This window comes from Trachurus japonicus, chromosome 9 (genome assembly GCF_045865225.1).
Source record: "Trachurus japonicus isolate A0001 chromosome 9, Traja_1.0".
NCBI lineage: Eukaryota > Metazoa > Chordata > Actinopteri > Carangiformes > Carangidae > Trachurus > Trachurus japonicus.
This window is the reverse complement of record NC_140915.1, coordinates 12,945,014-12,962,735: the sequence shown is the minus strand read 5'-3', so window position 1 is coordinate 12,962,735 and position 17,722 is coordinate 12,945,014. Positions and strand designations below refer to the sequence as shown.

General features: G+C 42.0%; 1 protein-coding gene across 1 annotated transcript in view; it reads left to right on the top strand.

Annotated features, from left to right (window-relative positions):
- Window positions 1-17,722, top strand: part of LOC146981052 (transmembrane protein 132D) — a 273,658-nt gene that overhangs the window by 221,872 nt on the left and 34,064 nt on the right. The window contains exon 6 of the mRNA XM_085785988.1: window positions 6,091-6,234. Coding sequence (XP_085642114.1) covers window positions 6,091-6,234 — 144 coding nt within the window. The remainder of the gene's footprint in view (window positions 1-6,090; window positions 6,235-17,722) is intronic.

The window sequence follows — 17,722 nt, the reverse complement described above, 5'->3', positions numbered from 1 at the left end:
CAGAAATGCAGTGAATGCAAAGTTTAGATCAAATCACTTGTCTGTCGCTGGAGGGTAATTGTTTACTTCCTGATTTAACAAAAAGAAAAAAAATTACTCCAGCAGCAATTTTCCCAATTAGCTAATTGTCTCGTATGTCGATAGATGAGGTGGCTCTAATGTATTCTCTAGGTCATTTGGCAGCGCAATTTCAACTGTGTGTGTTGGTGATGTTCCACACACTTGTCAGTAGTCTATGTTGTTTGGTTGGTTGTTTATATAGGTGTGTGTGTGTGTTTTATCCAATAGTGGAAGTGGAATATAGCCAAAGGGAAATTGGCTGATTAATTGATTGCTTTAATTCAACACAAAGTCGCCTACATACCCATACATCCTGTAATGTTCTGTTAACAAGTGTGTGTTGAAACAAACAGATTTTTTTTTGTCCACAGACAGTTCAGTTTCTTTTCTGAAGAATTTTCATTTGTAACGCGGTCTCCATAATGTCTGCAGTGTAAGCCTCCTTTTTTTTCACACCCAATTCCTCCGAGGTCTCACAATTTAGAGACTTTCATTCATTAAATAGTGGCAGAAGAAGTAGGAGATGTTTGTTTTGTTATTGTTTTGTTTTTTTGTGCTCAAGGCTAAAGCGTTTGCATTGTCAGACTGTGGTGAAAAGGTCACCGTGAGAGCAAAAGGAGACTCACAGTCATATATGTTCCAAGCAATTTCCCCCAAATGAGAATCCGGTCAATTTAAGGAGTGAACAGAGGAGTAGCTAGAGAATATGTTCTGTGTGTGTGTGTGTGTGTGTGTGTGTGTGTGTGTGTGTGTGTGTGTGTGTGTGTGTGTGTGTGTGTGTGTGTGTGTGTGCGTGTGTGTGTGTGTGTGTGTGTGTGTGTGTGTGTGTGTGAGCGCCTGTGCACGCACGTCTTTGTGCATTTACTGGAAACAGAGCCACGGATAAGATGGCACTTCTTGCATTTTGGCTGCAAGAGATTCCTGCGTTAATGTTTGGCGTGTGTGCGTCTATGAGAAAGATGGGGTGAGAGATGGAAAGAGAGCAAAAAAAGAGTGATAGAACGAAGGAAGGAGAGACAGGAAGAGAACTGCTTACATACTCTTATTGTAAGTCACAGTTGGAATTGAATTTGTACAGAGGAGCAAAAAGCTCCAGTATTTTCACTGTGTCAACTCTTTTACAAAACTGTGCGAGCATGTGCGCTTGACATCGAGTGTGTGTGCACGTGTGTGCGTGCGTGCGTGCATGTTCCTGTGATGGTGGTCTCGCTCTAGTTGCTTCACGTTAAATCGCACACACCTTACAGAGCACACAGACACACACATACACACACACACACATGCATGGCTAAGCTTCACTGAGGAGAGAGGTTGTTTCCTGCACTTAATTTCTCTCTGCAACATGCACACTCAAACGTATTTGTCAGCGCATGCAACACACACATGTTCACACACACACGCACACACATTTATTCTCTATTGCTCCCTTTTTCCTCTCACATCTGTCTCTCTCTCTCTCTTGCTCTCGCTCACACACACACACACACACACACACACGGACCTCTGCTGGAACCTACATGAACTCGCACAAAAACACATTCATTCACACTGTACATCCCAACACTTGACACACAAGACCTCACCACACACACACTCATGCCCACTCTTCCTCTGAGCTTATCTGGGTGCAGTATGGAGCAGCTTTTGAAGGCAGTAGGGAGCCAGTTGTTGACGAGCCACTTAATAATTCCCTTGGACAGGCATGAAATTCTTTCCTTTTCTCTCTCTGTCTCTCTGTCTGTCTCCTTTGCTCCCACACTAATATTCCTCTTCCTGCTGTGTTTTTATCTGTTTTTTTTTTTTACTCCACATTTCTCTGTTTTTTTCTAATTTTGTTCTGCTTTGTCTCATTTTCTCGCTCTGCTGTCTTTCTCTGTCTCCCCTTCTCCTCTCCTTTTGCTCCTTTTTTCTGCTCTCTGTGATGAATCTTTGTATTCACTGGAAATCTCACACTGTTAGGAGAATAAGGGTTAATAAGGCACTTACTCTTTCTGAATAAAGTGACCACCAGTAAGTCATTTTTTTTTTCTTTCAGACATAAATTAAATGTGCCATTCATAGAAGATTACTATGAGAGGTCCAACCTAATATAGTTCCATATACTTAGAAACTTATGGAGATGTGTTCTGGTTAAAGCTCAGACTTCTGCATCACCAAAGTTAGAAATGCTAGAAAATTTGGTGATGTTGTGACTTTTCACATTGTTAGTTGCATAAACTACTGTCGCTGGTTAGCCCAGTGAACACATCCTCCCTTTGTATTCTTCATGAGGGATGCAGTCCCTGTGTTCATCCAACACATCAATCCAAAGTCTACAGTTGGAAAGCAGACTTCAAAGGAGCTGTATGTAAGAAATGTAATCATAAAATCACTCAATATGTCACCAGAGACTAAGGAATCATGTTAATTTGAAATACTAAATCTCCTGTAACTGACAACAATAGTACAGCCAGAATATTTGCATTTAAAATTTTTATTTGCAGCCTGCAAATCATGTTTTGGTACATATTTCAAGAATACTGACAATAAAATAAAGGTGCATGGGCCTTTTGGCAAATAGGAAATACAGCTCAGTCATTTCACTCCCAACTTCACAAAAAATGTAAGATTGGATAAATAAATAAACATAAAATTGAAAATAATAAATGAATGCTTAACAGGAAACCTGTTCCTGCCAAATGGCCTATACAGAGGTAGCATGCAGCCTAGAAGGCTGGTAAAGTAAACAGAACTATAAAGGCCAGTTATGGCCTGGACATACTGTAGCCTACTTGTGGTTCTAGGGTGCAGTGGAGGGGAATAGCCTGTTCCACCACCAACTTGACTGAAATATCTGTTGAAGCGCATCAGGAGAAGGAGCTGAAAATGTCCATCACCAAAACAGTTGCGTTTTGGGGTGAGCACAAGATTCCCAAGACTGAAAGGTTTTTCTACTGGTGCACTGGATGGCGTTGCAGTTTTTTAAATCCTTGGAAACATGTGCAGGCTCTCCATCACAGGGGCAAACTGAGATAAGACATTACCTCTGTTTCCACTGACATGGGTGCATCAGCTGTGCTACTGGGCCGTACATCAAAAGAAAAGAAGTCGTCCTCGCTGGAGGCAACAGCAGCAGGTTGAGGGGGATCGGGCATCAGGGCTGTAGGCTCTTCTGTTGTTAGGGAGCGGCACTCGGTTGTGAGGAGGAACTTGATGTGGTCTCTTCTGGCTTCTTCTTTTACCCAGCGCAGCTTGAACTTTGGCAGCGAGACAGCAGCCAGAAGTGCATCCTTGGAATCAAATGCGCAGCAAATCGAGTTTTGATTGCTCCCAAAATAACTTCAGGCGACCCAGTGGTCATTTGCAATCATTACTAAGGTTTTGGCCATCAAAACTTTGTGTGTTGGTTGAAGTGTGCTCTGCTCACCCTGTAGGATGTCCAATGCAACTGTGAAAGACTTCATAATGTAACAATATTCCTCGAGAAATTGGTATTCCTGTCATTCATACATTTAATCTAAAGCTGTGTGCGTAGGCTATTGATGTCAGTGAGGGGCATTTCTATGACACGAGCATAGGCGTTATAGAATGAGTTCCACCTTGTTGGAACTTTCTTTCACTGACCTCTTCTGTGGGACGGTGGAGCAGCTGGCCTTTGTCCACAGTGCTGAGCATTTAGCTGTAGCACTACGATACACAGCCCTTTGTAATGGTTTGCAATTAGATTAAGTGTATGGTATACAATGTAGATATAGAGATGTACAATAAAGACTGAAAACACAACTATAGAAGCAGTTTTCTAAGCATATTTTGGGGCTTTTTGCCTTTAATTGATAGCACAGTCAAGGGGAGACAGAGAGGGGGAATGACATGCAGGAAAGGGCTGCCCGATGCGGGATTCAAACTGGGGCCACCTGCAGTGAGGACTGTAGCTTCAACATGGGGCGGCAGCTCTATACGCCCCACAAATATAGAAACAGTTACAGCAGAGGTCACAGGGCTGCATCGGCTAATAATGTGTCATTTTCGCTGGATGTATAATGTTTATTTAATTTATTTGTATTTTATTGGAGGGACAGGATTGGACGTAACTCACTGGTGCTGTTGCGAGCATGTTTACGCTTTTTTTTTCACTCATGGTGAAAATAACAGTGATGTAAACATGATGTTATCACTGCACTGTGGCTTCCCAGAGATTACTGCAGGATCCACACACATACATTTTAACATGTACATATACATATACAGGCTCCATACTAACTTACACAAACACCTGGGGGAAAAAAAACTTAGCCCTTGTCTTTATCTCCTTTCATCTTTCTTGTCCTCCTCTTTGATTTTTTTTATCCCTCCATCTGCTCTCCTCCCCTCAAGGCAGAGGGAGTTTCCTCTTGTTAATTTGTTATTTTTCTCTCTTGCATGTCTGCTTTCTTTTTGCCCTTCATCTTCCTCTCCTGCACTCCCTCTTTCATGTTTTTTTCCATGCTTTTAATCCTGTTTGTCCCCACTGCTCCTCCTCCTCCTCCTCACCTGTTTCTCACCCTCAACCTGTTTAACCATCTCCTGTCATGTTCTTTATCCATAGTATCTATGATTTCAGGCAAGTTGTGTGAGTCAGAGATGGAAAACTAAGAGAATCGCAGGTTTTAAGAGTATGTGTGTGTGTGTGTGTGTGTGTGTGTGTATATGAGAGAGAGAGAGAGAGAGAGAGAGAGAGAGAGAGATCTCATTAAAGGGATAGTTCACCCAAAATTCAAATTCATTATCTACTCACCCTCATGTTGACTAAGGGCTGGGAGAAGGTTCAGAGTCCTCCGTGCCTTCTCTGAGTTACAGGGGGGGTCGGCGCAGCACTGCATGTCCATATGACGGTTGCAAATGGGCCTCACTTTTCTTCGTCCAAAAAGACACACCAAAAAACATCCAAATACCTCCATAGTGCTCGTCTGTAATGTCCTTCTTGTATTGAAGCCCCAACATGAGAAATTGTTCCGAAAAAAATTAAATAAGTCTATGTTTTAAGCTTGTTTGTAGCGGAAGCTCCCAGTGTTGCTCTGCTGGAATCTCACGTGATTTGTGGAGCCGTGAACTGGGTGTCAATGCAAATCGCGTGAGATTTGCACAGACACAGGCAGAGCAGTGAACTGAGACACTGGGAGGTATATTTGTGTGATTTGTAGGCATTTACATGTTGCACCCCGAGGTGTCATCCCCTTTTTTTGTAATTTATTCCTTATTTCCTCTTCATCTCCTGTTGTCAACCTGTACAGTAAGCACAGCTGAATTCCACTGTAGAGTCACAAATCACACACACACACAAACACATACAGTAAAAGCCACACATATTCCCCATCCAAGGACTATGGGCCCAGCAAAAATACCCTGTAATCAGACTCATGTGTGTATTGCCGATGATACTGTGCGTAAATGCCCCCTCGGAAACTCGATGCCAAATAATCAAGATTGATGCAGGCACACGCACACAAAGCAGTTTGAGCTGTGTGTGTGTGTGCTGGTTTGTTTGTGCTATTTTTGTTGGAAGGATCTAATCAAATGTAATCATGCTGATTACATTAATCGTGAGGTTTATAATCACCTCTTCTTTCCCCTCTCTCTCTCTTCCTTTTAAAAACTCTCCCCCGGTGTTTGACAGTTGTTTATTCCTGTTTCTCCCTCTGCGTCTCTCACCCACATCAGTCATGTCTTCTGTCACATGCACTTTAGGTAGAGGTAAATGTTAAAGCTGACATCACAGCTCCAGGGCTCATGTTTAACCACAGGAAAAAAAGCTCAACGAGACTCGGATACAAAAAAAACTGTCATATGACACAACCATCTCTTATTGTAAATATTATATCTATAACACACCTGCTTCTGTTGTTCCTTCAAAAAGCAACCGCCAGCTTCAAAGACAAAAGTAAATATGGCTGTCAGTGCTTTGAGCTTAGTTAATAACTTGGCTTAATTGGCACCAACAGGAAGAAACTGAAGGTTAAAAGTCTTTTTATTTTCTCTCAAAGAAACTTTCCCTCTGTTTAATTGTCTCTTTAGGACACAGAGGTGGTGAACACGGCCATCCTCACAGGTCGCCGCATCGCCGTGCCCATCAAAGTAGTTACCGTGGAAACCGACGGGCAGGTGAGGGAAGTGGACGACTCGGTCACCTGCAGCTCAACGGATGTGGACGTGGTTAAGGTGCGTGGCAAAAGTGCACACGGGGAGATACGGTACATGCTAATGAACATAGCATATCACATCACACAGTCCAGTTGGAGATGATTTGTATCGGGTTGTAACGCTGCCTGCAATGTATTTTGGGGGATTACAGTAAACTTGCACTGAATACATGCAAAAAAAAGGGGCAATTCCAGCAATTTCATAAAATATCTTCAGTCGTGATCTCTGTGAGATATGGATTAAGAAATCACAGAGAACGATTACAGAGGAGGGAGGAAGTGATGATAATGTAAGGAGGTGAACTGTGGGTATTTTACACAGCGAGAAACTCATCCTGAATGATCATCATAATTTCCTCCAAGGATTTGTGTTGTTCTCTAATTCACTTCATGCAAGTGATCATCAGAAGACACTTATCTCAGTGGGCAGGCTTTTGTTAATGTCGCACTGTTTCTCTGAATGTCATGTGAAAATGATTCAGAAGTGCTGATATGTTAGGAGGTAACAGTGGCATGCAGTCTTTATGTTTCTTTTGTTTGAGGTCAGTTTTGTTTATTTCAGTGTTTTTGGTCAAGTGAAGCAGACTCAGCTAGAATCACACGATACAGATCCAAATTCTCATTATCTGCCTCTGCAAATAGTTACACAAGGCGAATAATGTTAAAGGGGACCTATTATGCTCCTTTTTGCACAAACTAAAATGGTTCCTGGGTGTCTTAAAGACATGTCTGTGACGTGCTTCGGTCAAAATACCCCAAAGATCAAACATCACAGCATTCTCAAAAACAGGGCTCTGCAAAACGGTCTGTTTCAGTGGCCCCTCCCTTTAAATGCAAATGAACCACTCCCTCAGCATTGCGTTACCATGACGATGTCTACTACTAGTACCTATACTGATTTGGCCAAAATGTAGTATGCAAACAAAAGCTAAATCTGCAGTAGGCAAATTGCCAGATCTCCAGTATGCATCTGACCAGTCTACATTGTGTAATGAAATGTGCCCATGACCTAGTCTCACCCTAACCAAAGATGGTATAGAGTAGTCTTTGCCATGTAGGCTACTGTAACCATGTAACATGTAATATAAAAATGCAAAAATAAATATATAAAATAAATTAAAAATATATGCAGAATGGTCAGTTCATTGTAAAACTGTTATTTATTGATGTAAATGTGGTGATTTGTGCACATAGACTACAGCAGCACTGCTCCTCTCCTCCTCCTTCTCACAGCTTCACTTTTCATTCAAACTAATTCAACTGCCACAAGATTTCATAATGAGACCAACATTCTGCTAAATAGACTAACCACACGGCGGTAAACGTCTAAAAAACCTGCGGGTATGTTTATTAGCGATGGGTTTCTCTACCGCGATGAGCACGGACGCCTGCCCGGCCAAGGAGGCCTGCAGACGGGCTCTGCCTGTGTGAGGAGCCGCTGCAGCTCCGGAGCTCCGGTGCTGCGGCGGTCCAGCGTTACGTCGGTCCGGCGAACAACGTCGCCCCGGCGGTACGTCGCTCCTCACACAGGTAGAGCTTCACTTACATGAAACGTCGGCGTAAACTTCTAAATAAAACTTAGTAAAGTGACGCTACAGCGCTAAAACATGCAGGGAAGAAGCAGGAAGTAGTCCGCTCCGCTCTCTGCTGTGACACCAGGCACAACAGAGCAGCATGGGAGGAGGCGGGGCCGGTCTATGGGCTGGAGCAGAGACCTCGGCATGACCATGTAGGGGAGTCCGGCACGCCATGACGTAGACGCGAGCTCATGTCAAAAAAAACTCAGCGCAACCGAGTGTAACAGGTGTGCAGAGAAATCCCAATTATCTAGCAGGTTTTACCTCCAAATGCATTAACCTCAGGATATGACACTTCCACGGCCTCTAGAACCATTATCCAACATTTTAAACACATATAAAAGTCTGAAAAGCTGGAAAAGCATAATAGGTCCCCTTTAAGATCTGTCTCTTTTAATTGGAAAAAAATAAACAAAATGGTACACGGAATTACAACAAGCTGTCAAGAAAACTACACATGGTACCTTTAATTTCCTAAACCTATGATGGGTTTTTTTTTCTTAATTTAGAGTAAAACTATCGTCTGCCACTAATTTATACTATTTTTAATGAAACTAAGATTAAAGATGCTGTGTGCACAAAACCCCAATCTCTTAACTTTGCTAGATGTCATCAATATCTCTCTCTTTCAATGACTGTGCAATTGTTCCTTGCTTTTCACTTTGACCCCTCCACAGAGAAGGTCGGAGATCAGGGCCATTAGCAGACATCCAGCCTCTTTCTGAAGGACTCTTAAGCAAGAGGGGTGCTCACTTGGCACTTGGCCCTGAACTTAGTGGAAGCACATGCTCGTGGAAGCACATGCTCGAGTGCTACAACCTCTTTAAAATTACAGCAGAAGTACCAGACTAATTAATAAAGCAGAATTGCTTCAAAAGAAAAAAAAAACACATCTTTACAAAAACAAGCCGACGCCAGAGAGTGAAGATTGATTCCTCTTGTGCTACGTTCCCTGTGCCCTCAGGGTCTAAAATGAAACGCACCCTTGCTGTGACAGTTTCAATATGAAGCCAATTTCCTGCTACAAGCCAACAGGAGTGGTGCTGTTTAAGTACAATCAATAACAACAGAGTGAAAATGGAAGTAACTAATTCAGATAGATGTAATGTTTGTGCTCTGTGTGTGTGTATGTGTGTGTGCTTGTATGTATGGAGAGCAGAGTAAATTCAACAGGAAAGGGTTGCTTGCCTGTATGTATGCATTTGGTCTTGCTTGTGCTTGTGCTTGTGCTTGTGCTTGTGCATGTGAATGTGAGGTGAAGTCATCGGCTACATCTTTGGGATAAGTACAAAATTTCCAGTCGAGCCGTTTACCTCACACCAGCTAAATCAAACCCTTGTCGTCCCATCGATTAGGTACTGTATGCGTTGCAAAAATCCACTTCACGTTCGGTCTGAATGCAGAACAGCTGTAATCAGCGTCTGAAACTACATCAGTGCGTCTTTCTCCTCCTCTGTAAATCAGGGAAACGCGCGGGTGCAGAGGAAGCAAAAACACATTCAGAGTCACGGGGTGCTGCAGCAGTCCCAGGGTGGAGATCACTGAAACCCTTTAGCTTGAAGAAGAGACGCCCTGAATGACTTTTGACTTTCCATAAATCTGCTCGCACAGTCTATTATTGACGTACACGCTGTAGAATTTGGGTACGGGAGGGGGCAATAGGCTAAGAAAGAAATGTGTCTTTAAACAACAGCATCCATCAAGTGAGAGACACATTTCCCTGCCAGGAAGTGTCAGATGGAGGAAGCAAAATCAATCAATTTAGATAAATTTTAGGACGGCACGTTGTTATTATGTCAGACCTTGGTATAAGACGGTGCAGAGGAGACTCTATAAACTCACCGCTGTATCTGGATAAGCTGTTTAGATACCTAAAGCCCTCCTCTGTGCTGATTGTGTTTGTTTGAGCGGCAAAGAGAGAGAGAGAGAGAGTGTGTGTGTGTGTGTGTGTGTGCGTTAGCAAACTGTTGTTGTTTGTTGACATCTGATCTGACATATATTCCCTGTCTCACATCTCCTCACACACAGCAGCAGAGCGTGCACACACAGAGCTTTAACACAGACAGCTGTTTGACAATGACACCCATGGGGTATGACTCCAGGTAGCTGTAGCTGTCAGGGAGTCACTCTGACAGCTGTAAAGTACAATCCAGAGAGAGAGCCGAGGCGACGCACACACAGAGGACCGTCGCGCCCTGAGCTGCGGCTCTAAGGTGTCACATCCTCACAGGCTCCATATGAAATCTGCCTCTTCTGCCAGAGTCAGCAGACCTGACTGCAGCTCCTCACAAGTCATAGCACAATACAAATGTCCATACATTGCATGATTAAGAACATCGTAGTGTAAAAAAGTTATGTTTTTAAAAGTTTTTATTTACATCAGGGCTGTGGTCATTTTCATCTCTCCGGGTCGTCTTCATCATGACACTTAGTCCTCCATATTAACGAAACATGCTGTTTACAAAGACGGAGATGACTCTGATCTGATGCCCTTATCGACGGGCTGCTGTCTGGTTTCAGTATTAGTAAGCCAAGTCCAATTTATTGATATGTCAGAGAGAAAAACAGAGCAAGACCTACAAAATAAAACATTTGTAAAAACCACATGTTCGCACAGAAAACAGAGGGAGCATACTACAGCATACATCATTTTTCCCTTTATGGAAACATATCAACAGGACAACATCATTTAAATGTGCAGTCGATACATAATGACCTCTGAAGAAATAACTGTTTCATGATGTGACAATAAAGTGGTTAGGTTTGGTTTTTGGCACACACACCATCGAGGTAATTTGTCAAAGTCTGATGAGTTTTGTCACTATTGTTGCAATAATAAAATAGTTAAACATAACAGAGCGATTGGCTGGACTGTGACTATGAAAAACCATCTGCCATGTTAGAGGTCGGGTTGACCGTCCACTCTGACCTCCGACCCACACAGAGTCGGTCACACTACAGTTATAATAATGTCACATGACTCTGTGTTGAATGAACAGCCACTAGAGGGCTTAGATACTTGCTGGAATGACTGATAATGATTAAGGCAACAGAAGACAGGATGAAAAGTTTTTGTTTTTAAATAAAACAAACAAATCACAAATTTTAGAAAATCCATCAGTGTATGGGGTACTTTGCACATTTTATAAATAAGAATTTTTATCCTTTTTTTATTATTCTGCTGCTCATTCAGTTTCTGTTTATTTATATTTTCATATTCTTTATTTGCGTCTGTATCTTCATATCTATTATTCAGAGGAGAAGCCACACATGATTTCATTGTACCAGTAGAATGACAGTAAAGTTGATTCAGATTTTGATGAAGGATTTATTTCTGTTTGTGATGTGCTCGCCGTTGAACATGGCAGCCCCTGAAAATGCAACAGTGCATCTGTCTTTCAAGTCCTATCTCCACGGAGCAGCCTGATACTGTGGCTGTGTCCACACCAAGACTTCATATCATATTCATCTCAGTTGTAGCTTTTACAGTCAAGTTTATAGGCTCCAAGCTGCAGCAGAGTAAAAGCACTAAACCAGCAGAGAAAATGAATGAATGAATCAAGCAGCTTCCTTATTCACACTTGTTTTTAACCATTCCAGTTTTTTTATTGCAGCTTTGTTGGGCAGCTGCTCCTCTTTACACTTGCAAGAACAATATATAAACTCATGAGGGGTGGATATGTTTCTCTTGGCAAAGTCTGAGGAGTTAGGAATAGTTTCAGGTATATTGGTGTTTGGATTTGGGTTTACTTTGCTTTCCATTAACAAACCTTGTTTTTCTCTCTTTTTTTATTAAAGTTCAAGCATACCACATATTATCCTTTACATATAATTTCCACAGAAGAACCATGCATTTTTCCTTTTATGAATAAACATAACAAAGCGAATAACACAGCTTACAAACAAGGCAAGGCAATTTTATTTGTATAGCCCGTTTTTACAAACAGTTTGTCTCAAAGGACTTCACATGGCATCATAACAACATCATCTGCCCTACATACATACAAACATACATACATAAACACATAAATACACCACCAGAGTCATCCATGTTATGTCACTCAGTGAGGGATATTGAAGCTCAGTCCAGAGGGATCCACAGCATCTAAAACTGGTTGCCATACCCTTGTAAAAATGTTGTCATGAAGGCTATAAGTCAATTTTTCCAAAGGGACTATACTCATTACCTCCAATCGTCCAATGTAGGAATGTCTTTATGAATCCAGAACTTAAGAATAGTTTTTCTGGCCATATACAAGAGTATCCCGATGAATTTTGCACAAACCTTGTTTTTAATTGCGGTGGATGGTGGATAAATGTTTGCAGGGAGAGCTGCTGGGCGCTCTCCTGCCTCTGGCCTGCTCATCTAAGTATAGATGAATATGACTGGCTGAACCTGTCACTGGCTGCAGTGCACCACTGTAGATTTCACTGATGCAGCTTTTGTTGTTCAGTTAAGCCCATTTATCCTTGACAACAACATAAGCAGCAGTGATGTACTACATAGATAATAACTCCTCTCCTCTTCCTCAGCCCTCCCTCCCTCCCCCGTCCTCTCATTCTCTGTCAGTGTAAACTAGCTTGTTAAGTTCCCCCTGAGATGCTGTCATTTGTGATGTGTGTGTGTGTGTGTGTGTGTGTGTGTGTGTGTGTGTGTGTGTGTGTGTGTGCATGTGCTGCGAGTGTTGACACAGCAGTATGTGTAGGTCAGCGGTGTCACAGCGTGTAGGGGACAGATAGGGGACGAGCGCACACATACACACAAATTAGTAGCATTATCCTGACCTCACGCAAGCCTTTCTCTGACAAAGCAAGGAGGAGAGGATGGGATGAGTCGAAGATGAGGTGTGGATCAATACAGGAGAGGAGAGAAAAAGGAAAAACATTTTTTTATTTTTTTTAAAGGCCAACAAACTTGTCACACAACAGTATCCAACCAACATCCCTGCAGAAACTAACCAACTCTAAACACTGACAAGTTCATCAAAGATGGAGGTATTTTAGCCACCTCATAGAAATAACAGTAGCTAGATGGTCCAGATTTGTTGTCATGTCAACGGGCATGTGAAGACTGCTGTCTTACCTCTGTCCTAAAATCAAGAACACACACATTTCCACTGTTAAAACTGTAAATTTGCACCTGACAACCCTTCTGTGCTGTATTGTAGCCTACATGTACATACATTCACAAACACACAGTGTCATCCTGTTTCTCCATACTGACCATACACACACGTGCTATCACATTAGTTTCACACACACACACGCACACACACAAAGATGATCTCACAGACGCACCCAGGAGGATTGAACAGTAATTGGTTCATGTGGAGATTCCTTTAGTGATGTCGTCAGTAATTGAATTTGACAAAGAGGAAGACAAAAAAGCCTCAGAAGTGATGGAGGACAGTGTATGTGTGCAAGGGGTGTGTGTAGGGGTGTGTGTGTGTGTGTGTGTGAGAGAGAGAGAGAGAGAGTGTGTGTTCCTGCATGTGTTAGGACAGATCCAAAGCAGATTAAGAATTGATCTGTGTGCTATTTAATGAACCAGTCGCAGAGTTTGACACACGCCTACGTGATCCCACATGTATGCACACATGTACACTCACACACACACACACACACACACACACACACACACACACATTCACTCACACAGACAAATCTTTGTCCTTGAAAAGCCACTGTGTGTTTGTACTAGTACATATTTCGTAAGGACACAAGATATTTGATGAATTTGAAAAAGTGTCCTGCATATTAGAAACAGAAGTGTTTTTTTGTACACTGTCTATCTATTTAAACTACAGTGTAATCAGCAGGTCGTCCTCTGTGTGTGAGGTTCAGGATGCTTCATGCTTCAACACCAATGCAAAACAACTGATGCAGTTCTGAAAGGACAATCCCGGGCAAATTCAACTCGGGGCTGTATTTTCCTAACAATTTAGGTCTAAAAGAAGGAATCTGAAGATTTTCAGTTTAATTGCTCCTGTTTTGCGGTAGTTGTGTCTGTTTCTGCATCGCCACGGCAGTGATGAATGGGAGCGGATGGAAGTTCCACTGTTTAAGCTGCTTACATCCCTCAATTGTTTTTCCACAGACAGCGTCAGATCAAACATGCACCGAGAAGTTTGTTTACTTCAAGCAAGTCAGGAGTTGATATTCCTTCATGACACAAACGGGAGCTTCCGACTGCACGTGAACACACCGAGCGCGTCAACTTGGGTCTCGTGCGCGACTCCGCAAGACTTTGAATTAGATCTAATTTACAAACATGTCGGCTTGCTTGAAGTAAATAAACTTCTCGGTGCATGTTTGAGTAGCCATCTGACGCTGTCTGTGGAAAAAAAATGTGGCTTTCAGGGATGTAAACAGCCTAAGCAGCGAAACTTGCATCCGCTCCCATTCATCGCTGCCGTGGCGATGCGGGGACAGACACAACTACCGCAAAACATGAGCAATTAAACTGAAAATCTTCAGATTCCTTCTTTTAGACCTAAAATATTAGGAAAATACAGCCCCGAGTTGAATTTGCCCGGGATTGTCCTTTAAACTCGCAGCTCTCTGCTCTCTGCTCTCCGCTCTCCTCTTCCACACCCACCTTGGGTCACCATTTTTTTTTATTTCTTCACTTCCGTCGGGTTAAAGTTTAGACCTGAGCGACTTCTCACAGTTTTTGTGCATAGGTGGGACTGTGCTTTAAGAAAGTGCTTTATCATAGTTTGAGGAAAGAAGACATCAATCAAGTGGATGCAGGTTTCTGAAGGTCACAAAGCTATTCTTGTCCACGGAGGTGGTGGAGCACATCACATTTAAAATGAAAGAGGAGATTTTTTTTTTCTTTTTTGTAAGGAGGTGAGCCTACATGCTGTCACTGCTTTGTGCACGTGGGAGGAAAACTATGCAGTGTGCTGAACACACATCGAGAAAATGCTGAAGGTAGAAGCTGCTCTGAAAAAGCTTAATAGACTGAATGGAGTTAAATACAACACATGTTTTGATGGTGATACCAACAACTCCTCAAAGACTCACCAGTATGTGAGTTGCAGTTTGTTTCTTGCAGGTTGAACTCTCAGACCTGAGGTATGATAGGAAGCACAGTGTAAAACATAGCAATGCACATTACAAAAGTAAGGGCAAAGTGCCAAAAAATGATGTCCTATGATATTCTCAACACACATATTCATGGAAGTTTCATATATGTTTATCACTCCTATTATGTTAATGCCATTTTATGAATGATTTTAGATTTACTTCTGGAAAATCATGCATATTTGGTTAGTTGGTTGGTTAAGTAAGTCAATTTGAGTTTGTAAAGACTATGAAAGTGCTATATAAGCCAACCATAGTTTGGTTTGGTTTGATTTGACATATTTCTAGACAGCAAGTCTCAGCACCCACGGAGCTTGGTCCCCATTGGCCATCATTCAGAGACATGAAGCTGCTGTGAATTCAAGAACTGTTGCAGCTGTGATATATAAAATACATTCAAACTTGAACCTTGAGGATTGTAGTTTTCACACACCAGCTATAGATGTCCTACAACTGTGAGTCACAGTCCAACAAAACACTGTCTATGATAAACATGAATGGAGCCACTTCATCTTCACAACGATCTTGACCTTTGACAAGTGTTCAAACCTCTTTGATGAAAGTAAACGTAAGACCTGCTTCATGGCAAGGTAACCCAACATTTATGAGAATAAAGTTAGGTAAAAATCTTCTTACAATGTCCTCACAGGTGACATAACGTCATGTTTGAGTGTGTGTGTGTGTGTGTGTGTGTATGCAGTGGAAAAGGCTGATCGTACACTCGCACCGTGTGGTGACATGAGGATGAAAAATGATTTACACGAGCTGAGACGGCAGTAAAATGTAGAGTTAAGCAAAAGAAAAGCATTTCAGAAAACATATCGGGCTATCATCAGCGCTGATAAGGCACCTTTTCCCCCTCTTTTGCTTTTTTTTTTTTTTTGAGCTACAGTATATGCATTCAAAGTAATCATCAGTGGGATAGTCAGCACAGGTGCCATATCATATTTTGTAAGTGAATTTTTTTTTTAAATGATGAGCATGTTTTTGTGACACCAGATCCCTGATCTCCCTCAGGGTTTAACAATACTACCAGTAGACCTGCTGTCATTTCATGAGTTCAATTCCAGTTAGTGTTACTTGTTGTGTTGCTTGCACTATGATGCAATATTCCCAACAACAAGAGTCGTAAAAATCGCTTCAAGCCTTAGGAAGTAAATGCAGCTAATCAGAACTGATGTTATCTTCCTCAGAGCCGCTCCTATATGTCTTCACATGTTCCAATAGATTGCATGTTTTTCCTCTCTCTCCCTCCGTAGCTGCAGCCTTCAGGCACCAGGCTTAATAAATGAATGCATAATACAGTATGTACATAAGACACAGTGCATTGGGTGATCTACCATACAGTGTATAGTATAATGTTCTGTCCTCCTGGAACTGAATCTGAGGTCAATCTATTACAGGTCCCATTCTGTACTTCACTGTAGGTCGCTATGGGAGTGTGTGTACATGCATCAAAGTCACAAGGACAATTTCCTGTACATTTATTGCTCTTGGCAAATAAATTGATTCTTTGCGCTTCTCCGCAGCATTAAAGGTTTAGAGCTGCTGCCCAGCGGCTGATTAAAACAGATAAAACAAATTCAAAAATGAATCATACCTTGAATGTTTTAAGGTCCTTGCTGCCAGGTGGATAGCACCGTAGCACATATTTAGCTTTCAAGAGCACACTCCAGCCAATAAGGAGGCAAAACGGAAACATTTATTTTTTGAAGAAGGCCATCTACTCTGTTCACAGTCTTTTTAATCTTGTGAATGCATATAAATAGATGATAATTGCTCTCACCTGGGGTTATTTATTTTTCCTTTTTTTCTTTTCTTTTTTTAAAAGTAGGATCTCAGTAGTGCTATGTGATTCTGTGAGCACTGTAAAGCATCTGCACCAGGCTCAACAAACAAAGTACAGTTGTGACACTGTGAGTTAGCAAAGTTAGCTTTTTACAACTAAGATCGAACTGGTACGACTTCACAGGTCGGAAAAACATGAGTTACGAGTTGCGAGTTGCCCGAGTTGCCGACGGAGTTAGCAGCCCCCGCCCTCGTCATGGCTCTATTGGTCGTCGTCCCTACGTCACCACATTCACGCGCATCCCTTGGCTGCACACACAGCCCTTCATGCCGTTCTCTCTGCTCATTGGATAAAAATTGTAGGATACAAGAAAAGTTTTCTCCTCAGCTCAGAGCAGAGCAGAGTGACTGAGAGACCCGTGTTTTGGTCCAAACACTCTATGTAAGTGATTGCTGTCGGAAGATATAACTATTTAAGACTTATATTAACACAAAAATATCGCTTACTTCTGCTTTAATCAACTAATCCTGAGTTTGTCTTTGTTAAACTATGATTCATGAAACATCTCAGCTGCCCTGTTAAAGCATAACTGTGGAATTTAAACAATGATAATAAAGGCAGATTATACTAATGGTCTTACAGAAAATATTAGTTGGCTACGAGATTGGCTCAGTTTAAACATAGGTAAAAGTAATCATATAGCAACCTAATATTCACTTTAATGGCCACCTGATGTCTGAGTGGTTGGTGTGTGCACCACATGGCAGGTCCCTAGTGTCTAATGCATGTCTTTCACCCAGTCTGATTCCACTTTCCTGTCGAATAAAGGCATAAAAATGCCCCCCCAAAAATAATTATAATAAAAGTTCCAGTAAAGGATTGTACTGATGAAGGGACAATGAAGAATGGGGAGGTAAAGAAGAAAAGAAGCGACAAACAGAGGACAGGGCGGAGGAGGAGGAGAGGAACAGGAACAGGAACGTGCCAGGTGCCCTGGGTCATTTGAGAGCCTAGAAAGGAAATGAAGGGTAAAGTGGATTAAAGGCATGGGT